The 13,270-nt window shown below is 36.4% G+C and overlaps 1 protein-coding gene across 1 annotated transcript in view; it reads right to left on the reverse strand.

Moving 5' to 3' along the window:
- Positions 1 to 13,270, reverse strand: part of rapgef4a (Rap guanine nucleotide exchange factor 4a) — a gene marked incomplete at its 5' end in the record, with an annotated part of 307,110 nt that overhangs the window by 281,204 nt on the left and 12,636 nt on the right. The window contains 2 exons of the mRNA XM_079822458.1: positions 3,816 to 3,904; positions 4,096 to 4,238. Coding sequence (XP_079678584.1) covers positions 3,816 to 3,904; positions 4,096 to 4,238 — 232 coding nt within the window. The remainder of the gene's footprint in view (positions 1 to 3,815; positions 3,905 to 4,095; positions 4,239 to 13,270) is intronic.

The following is a 13,270-nucleotide window of genomic DNA, read 5'->3' on the forward strand; positions in this document are numbered from 1 at the left end:
CTGTATCGCGGAGCAAAGAGGACACTGACAACACGCCGACAGACAGGACAGAGCAAGTTACTTTTGATATGAAACAAAGTCTCAACTTTGAAATTGTCATTTTTTAAAGAAATTTAAACAATAAATAGCGTTCTGTGGCTCTCTAATGTGTGGTGATCGCTGTAGCGCCTCCGTTAAAGGAACACTCCACTTTTTTTGAAAATAGGCTCATTTTACAAGTCCCCTAGAGTTAAATAGTTGAGTTTTACCGTTTTTGAATTCATTCAGCCGATCTTTGTATCTGGCGGTAGCACTTTTAGCATAGCTTAGCATACATCATTGATTCTGATCAGTCAATTAGCATCTCATTCAAAAAATGACCAAAGACACTTTCAATATTTTTCCTATTTAAAACTTGACTCTTCTACAGTTACATCGTGTGCTAAGACCAACTGAAAATGAAAAGTTGTAGGTGGAAAATGAAGAAGTGGTAGGCCACGTAAAATCACAGAGCGGGGTCAGCGCATGCTGAGGGTCACAGTGCGCAGAAGTCGCTAACTTTCTGCCGAGTCAATAGCTACAGACCTCCAAACTTTGTGTGTCCTTCAGATTAGCTCAAGATCAGTGTGTAGAGCTTCATGGAATGGGTTTCCATGGCCGAGCGGCTCATCCAAGCCTTACATCACCAAATGCAATGCAGAGCGTGGGATGCAGTGGGGTAAAGCATTGGGTAGAGCCAATGGACTCTAGAGTTAAGAATGGGATGTCATTAAAATTCATGTGCATGTAAAGGCATACGTCCCAAAACTTTTGGCAATATAGTGTATATACAGTATTTCTTTAGGTGAGTAGATGTGTCAGGGTTACATTTAGTTTTGTTAATTTATTTGTTTTAGGGGCCATTTAAACAACATCGTTTTCAACTAAAAACGGAAAACTTTTTAATGTCGTTCATTTATACAACAACTCTGTTTTAGGGGCCTGAAAACGCAAACTTGTGAAAACGGTTTTCAAACTGCAAGTTTTTGAAAACGATACCGTTATTGTATCAGTGTAATAATAAAAAATTGTCAAAATGGTTTACATGTGTACATGAGTCTATAGGCGTGTAGTGGCTACTGGCCTGGCAGCAGAAAACGACGCCATTTAGGGATCATTTTAACCATGTTGTTGTCTACGCGAAAAACACAACGGAAATGTTTTTTAGTAGGGCTGGGTATTGACACCAATTTCACAATTCGATTCGATTTCGATTCACAAGCTTTCGATTCGATTTTCGATTCTTTTCGATTCAATTCAATATCGATTATTTTTGATTTGGTGTATCAGGTATAATACATGGAAAATTTTCTCAAGGAAAACTAATTTCTGAACTAATGTTGTAAACTATGGGAGTCAGTTGATACTACATTAGCCTAATATTGAAGGTACAAATGAACAGATTTGTATACAAACACTTAAATGACACTAAATTATGTTTTTATATATATAATAATAAAGTTATAATAACTTGTATTATATACAATATAATAAATTACATAATCATAATTCTACTCCAATTAGATTTTTTAAATATGAACATTTAAATGGTGGCTGCATAAAAACTTGCCATATTTATTCATACATACATACATGCATGCATTAAATATTGAAGAACATTGACAATGAATAGCCTATGTAATATGGTGCATATAATTAGCAAAATGCTCCTCTCTAGAGTAAATTTTTCTAGCTGACTAACAAGTTTATGGACACTGGATATGGCTTTTCAGAGGAAAATATGAAGTTACATGACATTTACAAGCCGTTTTACTTACATCTTTCTGCGGTTGAAACACTGATTGAGCGATTCTATGTGACATGATATGGATTTCGGTAAGTTGTCCTGTATCTTTGAACACACTTTCAGATGCTCATTCGTGTTTATTTCGCGCTGTTACTGGTATTAAGGCGGAAGAGAAGATCCGCTCATGTTTGCTCCGCGCTGCCGGTTCTCTTGAGCTGAGCTGAGGCAGAGCGATCTCGCACCACAGCACCAAAGCGGTATTTATGTTTTTGAATTTCGTAAAAAAAATAGATGTAATTTGAAATCTGAGACTTTGTTTCATATCAATAGTAATAAAGCACAAAGATTATTGTGATTTATTGGATGGGAGGCGTGCTACAATGTTTATTTCATTCATTAACTGAAAACAGGATGACTAATCGATTCTTGGGATTTAAGAATCGATATTGTTTTGTAAAAGTGAGAATCGATTAAAATCGAGAAATCAATATTTTTTTACTCAGCCCTATTTTTTAGTACATCATTGTTGTGTAAATGTGCCCTTAGTTTGTTTTTGTTCTATTCCTGTTTGCCTTTGTTCCCTTTCATAGTTAAAGGGTTAGTTCACCCAAAAAATTCTGTCATTAATTCCTCACCCTCATGTCGTTCGACACCCGTAAGTCCTCCGTTCATCTTCGGAACACAAATGAAGATATTTTAGTTGAAAGCTGATGGCTGAGAAAGGCTTCAGACAGGCCTCCATTGGCATTCAGTACATTTACACTCACAAGACCCATAAAAGGCACTTAAAACGCCGTTACAAAGTCCATCTCACCACAGTGGCTCTACAATAATTTTACGATGCGACGACAATAGTTTTTGTAGGCAAAAAAAAATCTAAATAACGACTTTATTGAACTTGTTCTTGACTTCCGTGTGTGCCTCCACGACGCATGCGCGAGAATATGACGTAGCGCCGGGGTTCGGGAATCCATGAAATACACACTTTAGCCCGATTTTGAGCACTACGCCGAGACCTAGAGCACGATCCATGTAGAATTCAACAGCTTAGACACGCGCGTCTTCCTCTGCTTGTAAACAAATCGCTTCTGGGTCATGTGTCCGAACGCCGGATCTGCGTCATATTCTCGCGCATGCGTCGTGGAGGCACACACGGAAGACAAGAACAAGTTGGATAAAGGTGTTATTTTGATTTTTTTTTGTGCACAAAAACTATTGTCGTCGCTTCGTAAAATTATTGTAGAGTCACTGTGGTGAGATGGACTTTGTAACAACGTTTTAAGTGCCTTTTATGGGTCTTGGGAGTGTGAATGTACTGAATGCCAATGGAGGCCTGTCTGAAGCCTTTCTCAGCCGTCAGCTTTACACTAAAATATCTTCATTTGTGTTCCGAATATGAACGGAGGTCTTAGGGGTGTCGAACGACATGAGGGTGAGGAATTAATGACAGAATTTTCATTTTTGGGTGAACTAACCCTTTAATCACTGATGAGTTTCACACCTGTTCTCTCTTGTGGTGGTTACTCCCTGTGTATTTACTTCTTTTCTCACGTTTCTTTGTCGTTTGCGTTTTACATGGTTGCTTCCTATAAGTAGGATTCCTAAGGTTCTCCTGCGTTTTTTTCCACGTTTAGACTTGTGATTAAAGACTTTGTAGTTGAATTCTCTATTTTGAATACCCGTTTGTGACATTATGCAGGTAAACTTGGATATACTGCATATTCAACTTTACATAGAGCTGTGCGACAATATAGTTTAATTTGCTATGATATAAACAATCACAAAGTGATTTTAGTACATAGCGCTTTACGTGAGTGTACTGTATGTGAGGTTGGATATACTTACAGTAGTTGTATATAATTCATTAATAATTATTATTTGTTATGTGGTTATTTTGAAACCTGTGAGGTTTTGTTCAACTTATAACAATTACAAATATTATTTGGTGATGAATTTCATTAATATTTTAATTTCTTTCATATTTTCAGTTCAGAGACAGGATTAGCTCTGTTCTCTAGCATTTAAAAACAGAATTGAAGTGATTATGTACCTGATGGTTTGCCGTTTCTGAGACTTTGACATCCAGAGAGCCAGACAGGACAGTGTACCAGTTAGTGCCGATGTCACCCTGCCTGTATACTAACACACACACACACACACACAGAGAGAGAGAGAGAGAGAGAGAGAGAGGTAGTGCTCTATTTGAGAAATCATCTTATAACACCAATCTCAGTCAGAATGCAACATTATGTGATTCTTCAAGTTAAAGCGAAGTAATTCTGTCAACAAAAATGTATTTTATACCATGCATGCATGTGTGTTTAACTCACATGTGATGCCTTTCTCCAGACACTCATAGTAGCCCCACAGACAGATCTGCTGAAGGAGAGCAGGGTGGAACTTCTCGAAGGCCTTCACGCTTTTCAGACGGGCCAAGATAATGTCCACATCCTCCCCCGAGCGCTCCTCTGGTCTGACAACACACACAAAACAAATTACACAACTACTCTACATAAAATGAAAAGGTCCCACTTTATATTATGTGCCTTTAACTACTTTGTACTAAAATCTAAATTAATAATTTGTTACAATGCACTTATTTTTCAAACACATGTACATATTTAAAAAAGGCATGTAACTACATATGTAAAGCATTTCTGTCGTTACATCTATAATGACAACCTGTTAACCCTTAAACTACCCACACCTCCACATCTGTCCTAACCTTACCAGTTTCACCACAATAGCAGCACAAGTGTTTTACGATGCATCGACACAAGAAGTGCATTGTAAATAACAATATTTTTAAAGCAAGTATATCATATTTAAATACACCTAATATAAGGTGACTGAAAATTCTGTCATTTGCTCATCCTCATGTTTGCTCCAAACTTGTATGACTTTCATCAGCAGAATGATCATGCTGCTCTTTAAAGTGAGTTTAGCTTAAAGGCAAAACACCACAGGTGAATACAGTAAAACTAATACAACCACGCTTTCCCAGTTTTCTGAAATATTATGTTTAGGCAAATGAAAAAATAAATTCAAAAGTAGTAAGTACACATCCAAACATCGCTTAAGCAGGTGCTCGATCAAAAGAAAACTATGAAAAAGAACTGGCACTGCTAATTCTGCTCCCAAAGGGGGTTAATAAATTGCAACATTTCAACCACAAGCAGTTTGTCAGGCAAAGAAAACAACAAATATCAACAACTTTCATATCAACATGATGAACAATCGCACCTGACATGGTCAATAAGATCAGCAAATGAATCAATCATCCAATAAACCAATGAAATCCAATGAAAAAAAAACGAAATACATTTTTAACAAAGATATAGATATATATATATATATACAGACTTCCAGTCAGAAGTTTGGTACTACTTTGATTGTTTTTGAAAGAAGTCTCTTCTGCTCACCAAGCAGAAGAGACAGAAGAGACAGAAGAGTGCGCATTTATGTTATTCAAAATACAAAAAAAGCTGTAATATTGTGAAATATTATTAAAATGTAAAATAACAGTTTTCTATTGTAATGTATTTTAACTAGGGCTGTCAAAAGATTAATCGCGATTAATCACATCCAAAATAAAAGTTTGTGTTTACATAATATATGTGTGTGTACTCTGTATAATTATGATGTATATATAAATACACACACATTCATGTATATATTTAAGAAATATTTGCATGTATATACTGTACATACATTTATATAATTTATATTATATATAAATATAATATTTTATATATAAATATAATACATTTTTCTTAAATATATACATGCTTGTGTGTGTTTTTATATATAAATAATAATTATACACAGTACACACACATATATTATGTAAACACAAACTTTTATTTTGGATGAGATTAATCGCGATTAATCTTTTGACAGCCCTAATTTTAACATGTCATTTATTCCTGTGATCAAAGCTGAATGTTCAGCATCATTACTCCAGTCTTCAGTGTCACATGATCCTTCAGAAATGATTCTCATATGATGATTTACTGCTCAAGAAACATTTATGATTGTAAGTGTAGATAAAACATTTCACAATAATACTGTTTTTGCTGTATTTTGGATCAAATAAATGCATCCTTGGTGAGCAGAACTCAAAATAGTACAGTTTCTAAACTTTTGACTGGCAGTGTGTGTGTGTGTATAATATTACATATTAAATAATGAACAAATAAACTTTCTACAAAAAAGTTAAGATCAAAATCCAAGTTAAGACCTTTAGGAGAATTCCCAAATATCGAAGTGATTCTGTTTGAATTAATTAAAATGCACAGCAATAGGATTTTTGTATCATTCAATCGTATATTACTTCTGTGTTCTGCAATAATTGTTTTGTCGTGTTTTTCCTATGTACACATAATCGTAATGACATTTTTAGTGTTACACAAAGTAACTCCCTTCATTTTGTTTTCCTGTACGATGGTTAAAAACGTCCACATCTACAGTTACCCTCAATGACTGAAAAGGGATGACCTGAACGTTCTGTTCCGTTTATTAAACTTCTTTAGGAGGATAAATAGCAATGTGCCGTTTTTTGTTTTGTTTTGATTTTTGCATTTTAGCTTGTTTTGAATAGGCAAATAATGCATTATCTTATTATGGACTAATTTGCACACATTTACAGCAATCTGAAAATTGGATTGGCAAGTTCAAAATGCTGGTTTTGGATTTTTTTACAGAAGGGATCTCTTTTTATCACTCCATAAATCAGAAAATAATATAAACAGCCAGGAATATATTCTCACCATGTTTTTAGGAATAAAATGTTGTATAAAATCAGGCAAATTATATGTCAACAAACCCTTAAATACAAACCTTTAGAATATACATAGAAATCAAACTGTAAAGTTTGGTGTATAGTACAGTGCTGCTGAAGTCTAGATTTATGTGCAGGAGAAGAAAAAAGAATCCGAACCTAAATGGTTGTAATTCAAGAAAGCTTTGGAATACAAAAGTTGGGTCTTGTTTTAAAGAAAATACTTATTATTGCTGAAAACACTTCCAAAAAATAATTGGAATAATCCTGCCCCAGAATAAATCTGGTCAGGCTGTTCCTTACACTTCCTCATTCTCATCTCTCTGTTGTAAACATTGCCAGAACACGTGAAACTAAGAAGCTAATAAACGCACAATTACGATGGCATATGGTTTGTGTGTGATTTGCCTGGGGTTTGGTATATTTTCACATGAATAAAGAATGTTTCCAGTAAAATGTTAAACAGGTGTAGCAATTAGCTCCATATAAAATGTTAAATATAACATTTTAACATCATTGAACATCACTGAAATCCACATTATATCGCGAACAGTATGAAATACAAACACTCGCTGGCTGTTTAAAGGGAGCTTGGAGTTAAAGTGTAATATTAATCTTTTATATTGTGTTATGTAGCTTGATGCTACTCATGGCTCCAATGCACCTGTCACGCCAGGAGCTATATTTTATTTCATTATCTATTTCACATAAGGTACCAAGAACATGCTTAACATGCTAGAAAGACTTCAGATAGTAGGTATTAATGTAAAGTGGAATAAATGTGGGGTTGATGGGCAATCCAGAATGCCTGCATAGACTATAATGGCTGAATACAAACAAAATAATTACTATAAAAGAATAACGAGGATCAAGTCATTCATGACAGAAGTGTGAAAGGTTCAGTGAGTGAAAACAATAGAGTATGAATTAAGCAGTTGAAAGACTAGTTAGTAGACTGCAAGGACGTTTTACAGGCCAATAACATAACAATTAGCATCTATATCTTAGCCTGCTTCGCTAAAAACTCACATGACATGCCATACAATATGCTTCATAAAATGTGTAGTTTTAGAGATTTCATCCTCAGATTTGAAATGAAGCATGACCACACTTGTGGCTTCACTTCAGTTGTGGTTATAAGTTGTTATACTTTATATTATTGTTTGTTTTAATGTTTGAGCCTATATATCTCCATATTAATAACAGTCTGAGTAATTCTGTGTCTTGAGCTGTAAACTCTCAAGTGTTGGCTTTCTAGATATATGTTAGGTATGTGTCTATTCAGAATGACTTATGAGCAGCAGCCTTTTTATTTTGGGTGTGTCGAAATGCCCCACTTGCAAAAATGGGGGGGGGGGGGTGAAAGGCAAGGGGTTAAATAAAAGACTTATTATTGCTGAAAACACTTCCAAAAAATAAAAGTATTAAAGTTTTGGAAGTTTACATTTACTGTAAATCAATATAAATCAATGTATTTTATATAAAATACATATCTTACCAAATATTTTTTACTTTAAAATAGCTATAAAATGAAGCCATATGTCTAAACAAATTGTGCTCCAAATTTGACGTTAATATCACAAAAATGTAAGTTCCACGGAAATTTGTTTGATGCCTTCTCCTGTAATACATTTATGAATTTCTCTCCAAATTTCACTTCTAATCACAAAACCTTGAGACTCTTTCCGGCGATATGTGTTCTGTCAAGATTAGAAAAAAGTTGTGATTATAAAGTAGTTAAATTTTGTAATATGAAACATGACACCGCACGCTAGGGAGAGGAGCCCGCTAAAAGGTTTTAAAGTACAGTTTCCATGGTAACGCAATGTCCAATTTCAAAACGTCTTTCACATGATGATTTTAGAGTCAAGCGTTCAAAGGATACCTAATTTATGATGCTTACTAAAATATGTGATTTGAAAAAAAAGACAACTAAAAAGAGCACCAAGCATCCCGCTAGGGGGGCGGTGACAGTTAAGGGGTTAAAGAAATGTAATTCAAATATACAGACGGAAATATATAGATAAAGTATTATTTGTGTTTTCTTTCCACTAGTCTAAACAAAAACATTATGAAAAGCCAAATAGCCCAACATCTCATGTTCTTTTTTTTTTTTTTTAGTTCCACACTAATATGGAGCTGCTCTGTTTGTTAACATCTTAGAAGTTCTGATCATAAACCAAAACCAATGCACATACTATAATATGAGCCCATACAGTGAGCTAAATGAACCTATCAAGATGTAGGACTGGGTTTATAAATGTTTAAAGGACCTCTGACTGCTGTTGTCGCCTGAAGCGCTTCAAGATCTGCAATACAGCAGGTCTGATTTATTCAGCACCAGCTCACAGAGAGAATGAACATCATTCATGGACTGAGGGGAACATCACAAATCAGTGAGGAAACACAATATCACACAAATCACAATGTATGTGTGACACAAAGCTAGTGGTGGAGTGATATGGGATTTTGATGACTAAAGCTAGTGCTGACAGAGCAGGTGGAAAGATGGCTGATACAGTGTAGGAACTGTTAGTCATCAGAATGGCACTAAGATCGATCCCATGTGAATGCTTAAGGTTTAAGGAGCATAGATTAATGAGATATTGACAGTAACAGCTAATTAACAGCTCTCACACACACACACACACACACACACACACACACACAGCAAGCCAAGCAAAACACTCAGAACAAAGTGACAACAACATGATGAGCCTTGCATAGCCACAACTTTTACAATTGCCATGAAGTCATATCATGGCAAGGAACTACCAGAAACAGACCAACCACACTTTGTCTTGATGTGTAGGTCAATAATGTGATGCAGATTTTCTTGCCTATCTATTAATGCATTCAAACATACACTAAAAATAAAATTCATACATACAGTGACTTGACATCTCTTCTATGATGATAATTTTTACATGTTTTAATTACAATTCATAATGATATTCCTTCTGTCAAGGTGATACAACTGTCCTCATGTTCGGTTGTTGTTTTAGTTTAGTCTTGTCATGGTTGCGGAGCATGTTTTCTGGTTGTAATAGTTACTTATTGACCTAACCCATTTCCTCCTCCTGTTCCTCATTTAGATCATTAGTTCCTAGAGTCCTCAGTTTCAGCTGCTCTTTGTCTGATGTTGAATGTGCCTTAGTACACTGTTTTATTGATTCTTCTTTTTGGATTACTCTCTTTAGTTTTTGTGAATAACGTTTTTGCTGCCAATATCTGATACGCTTGCCTTGTCTTCTTCCTCAGCCCGAACATTACAGAACACCAGACCACAGAAAGGTTAATAAAATGGATACAGCAGGAGCATTTCTATTCCAGATCCAGAGCCCACACCAAACACGAATAATGAGCCTGAGCCCACAACAGACCCAGTGCCAGAGCCTATGCCCGCAACGAATCCAGAGCCTGCCACCTAGTCTGACCAGGTGTGTGAACTGGTTCTTACATCCTTCCCAGTGGGAGTTTTGGTGGAGCTGGACGAAGAAGTTGGCCCCCATTTCCCAGAATTGGAGTTTAGTCTACCTCAGTAGGGAGTGATTGATTTCCTGATGACTTCCTGTGTCCAAGCCCTTCCTCTTCCGTCGGTTCTGCCCAACCCCAAGAATTCTTCGGTTTCTTCTATGTCTTCACCTGTCCCGCCTGGCCCTAAAGTCTTCTTCGTCTGGATCCATCCAGCTCCAAGTATTCTTCGTTTCCACTTGTTCCTCCCAGCTTCAAGTCTTCTTCATCACCACTGGTTCAGCCCAGCTTAGGGGTGCACCGATCCGACTTTTTCAGTCCCGATACCGATACCGATGCCTGGGCTTTGTGTATCTGTCGATACCCGATACCGATCCGATACTATTGTTGAATTAATAATAAACTGTATATCTTCCACCTTATACCTTCCTTGAAGAGACTAAAGGCACCAAACTTTACTAACTAAACATAACTAAGACAAAATAACAGATGTATGTAAAGTGTTGAATTCTTATTTATTTAAAAAACAATTGTGCATTCAAATTTAAAATAGAATGTAATCAAACTTCTTTAAATAAATCAAATGTAGCAGTGGAAACAAAAAACAGTCAAACCTACAATAGGAATCTGACAGTTACCAAACATTGTAAACATGTAAAAAAGATATTTGAATTCTTATAAATTTGTTATATAACAATTGTGCATTAAAATCTAAAATATAATGTAATCAAACTCTTAAATTAAATTAAATAAAATGTAGCCACAAGAAACAAAACAGTGCAATGGTTGAACATACAATAGTAATCAAACAGTAACCAAACATTGTAAACAAAAATATAAAGTGCAAAGTCCTGCAAACAGGAATTTAAAATGCAACATAGCAGCTGAACCTGAGTAATAAACAAATGCTGAATAAACAAATAAAAAGTTGGTCAAACAACAACTTGATCACACATACAAATAATAATAACCAAACATTGTAAACATGTAGTGCAGTGTCACACCACCATCACAAACATGACCTGTGAATGCTCACTTAATCAGTAATGGCAAATTCTTTCTCATGAAGACAAGCATTTCTGCTCTCTCTGCTGTAAGCTTACTTCTCTTTTCATCCACAATGTTGGAAACTGTGCTGAACACTCTCTCGCTTTCTACACTAGTGCAGGGGGCACAGAGATATTTTGTGGCAGTGGCAGCAAGACAAGGTAATCTGTATTTGTTGACTCCCCAGTACTGGTATGGGTTGTCTGAGGCAGCGATGGTTTTCTCTGCAAGATATCCATGCAGTTGGACTGCAGGGCTCGAGCTGCTTGCTGCACCGGGATCTTCACACTCCTCCACAATTTGGTCAAACTCTTGCATAAAGCTGCTCGTGCTCGGTGCTGCTGCTTCCACCCGAGGGAACTTTTCCTGTGGTTCTGCTGCGGCCTGTGATACTCCAGCTGTGCTCCTCCTCAGGTCTTCCTCTAGTTCCCCTGTCAGTGCATCTTTTGCACACTTTGCAGATTGTGCACTTGTAAAGTATCTGAAACAGAAATAAAACATAGGTTAGGCTAAATGAAACACTTGATGACACTAAAAAACCTGAGGCTGATTAAAGTAATTATATATATATATATATATATATATATATATATATATATATATATATATATATATATATATATATATATATATATATATATATATATATATATATATATATATATATATATATATATATATATATAAAATTTATATATATTTATTTATTATACATTATATAAAGAATGTAAGCCTATATAATTTATATTCTAAATGTTAAATTTACAGCATGGCATCTCATCAAATACAGTAGAAGTGTTATTGTGGAGAGTAATAAATCTATAATATAGACCTAATGTAATTAATTAGTTAGGTTACACAATCTTACCTGTCTTTATATCTCGGGTCCAGCAGGGTGGCAAGTGCATATAGGGGTTCATCTTCCACAGTGTCGAAGCGTTTGTTGACAGCTTGAAGCAGGGTTTTTTTCATTGTTTTGATGCCAGTATCTGCATCACCTTCTTTAGCAAGGATGCGTTTGAGGACGGTGACAGCTGGAATGACGTCAGCGGTGGAGGCAGTCGATGAGCTTACTTTCCTTGTTAGCTCTTCAAATGGTGCAAGAACAATACTAGTTTTTTCTAGCAAAGCCCACTGGTTAGCGGTCAGTGTACTGGGCAGGTCATGGTCAGCAATGTAAGCACAGAGGACTCTCTTCTGTTCCAGAAGACTCTGTATCATCAAGTACGTAGAATTCCACCTTGTTTTGACGTCTTGTTGCAGGCGTTTCGGTGGCATTTGCATCTGGAGCTGGATATCTTGCAGTCTTGAATACGCAAGTGGAGAGTGTTTAAAATGCCCCACAATTTGTCTTCCGATTGCAATGGCATCGCTCACACTCCGTTGTGACAGTAGTCCCTCATTGACTACAAGCTGCAAGCTGTGAGCAAAGCAGCCTAAGCTCCGCACCCCCATGTTGTCCATGGCCTTTTTCATGTTGCTTGCATTGTCCCGGAGTATGACATGCACTTTATTCAAAGGAATGTGCCACTTGTCAAGTATATCTTTAATTGCAGCCGAAATGGTATCGCTGGTGTGTGAACCATGAAAGTTTTTGGCTTGAAGCATTACGCCGTGTGGTGTACAACTCGTGTCCAACCAGTGGACTGTTAAACTTAAAAGCGACATTGGACTGACAGCAGAGCTCCATATATCTGTAGTAAAGCTCATAGCTTTCACATCTTTAATCTCTTTCGAGACGTGTTCACAAACTTTTTTGTACAGTTCTGGCAGCGCGGTCTCGGAAAAATACTTGCGTGATGGAAGAGAGTACCTTGGCTCTAAGTGTTCCAGTAGGCGACGGAAGCCCTCATCTTCAACTACTGACATTGGTTGAGCATCTAAAACAATGAATTCTACAACTTTCTGTGTAATTGCCGATGCTTTCAAGCTTTCCATTGGAAACTTTTCGCGTCGTTGAAATGCATCCTGCAAAGTTAGTTGCTGGGCTGTTTTGTCCTCTCCTTTTGTTTTGCTGAGCTGCAGGAATTCAGCGTGCTCCTTAGCATGGTGTTTTTGGATGTGCTTGATTAAATTGGTAGTATTGTACTTTGCAGTAACACCACCTCCCCTCGAAACATTTACTTTGCAGACATTGCAAACAGCCGACGAACTAGTTGGCGTGGCAAGCGTGAAATATCTCCACACAGCCGACTCTCTGGCTC

The sequence above is a fragment of the Gobio gobio genome (assembly GCF_949357685.1).
Source record: "Gobio gobio genome assembly, chromosome: 7".
NCBI classification, from domain to species: Eukaryota; Metazoa; Chordata; class Actinopteri; order Cypriniformes; family Gobionidae; genus Gobio; species Gobio gobio.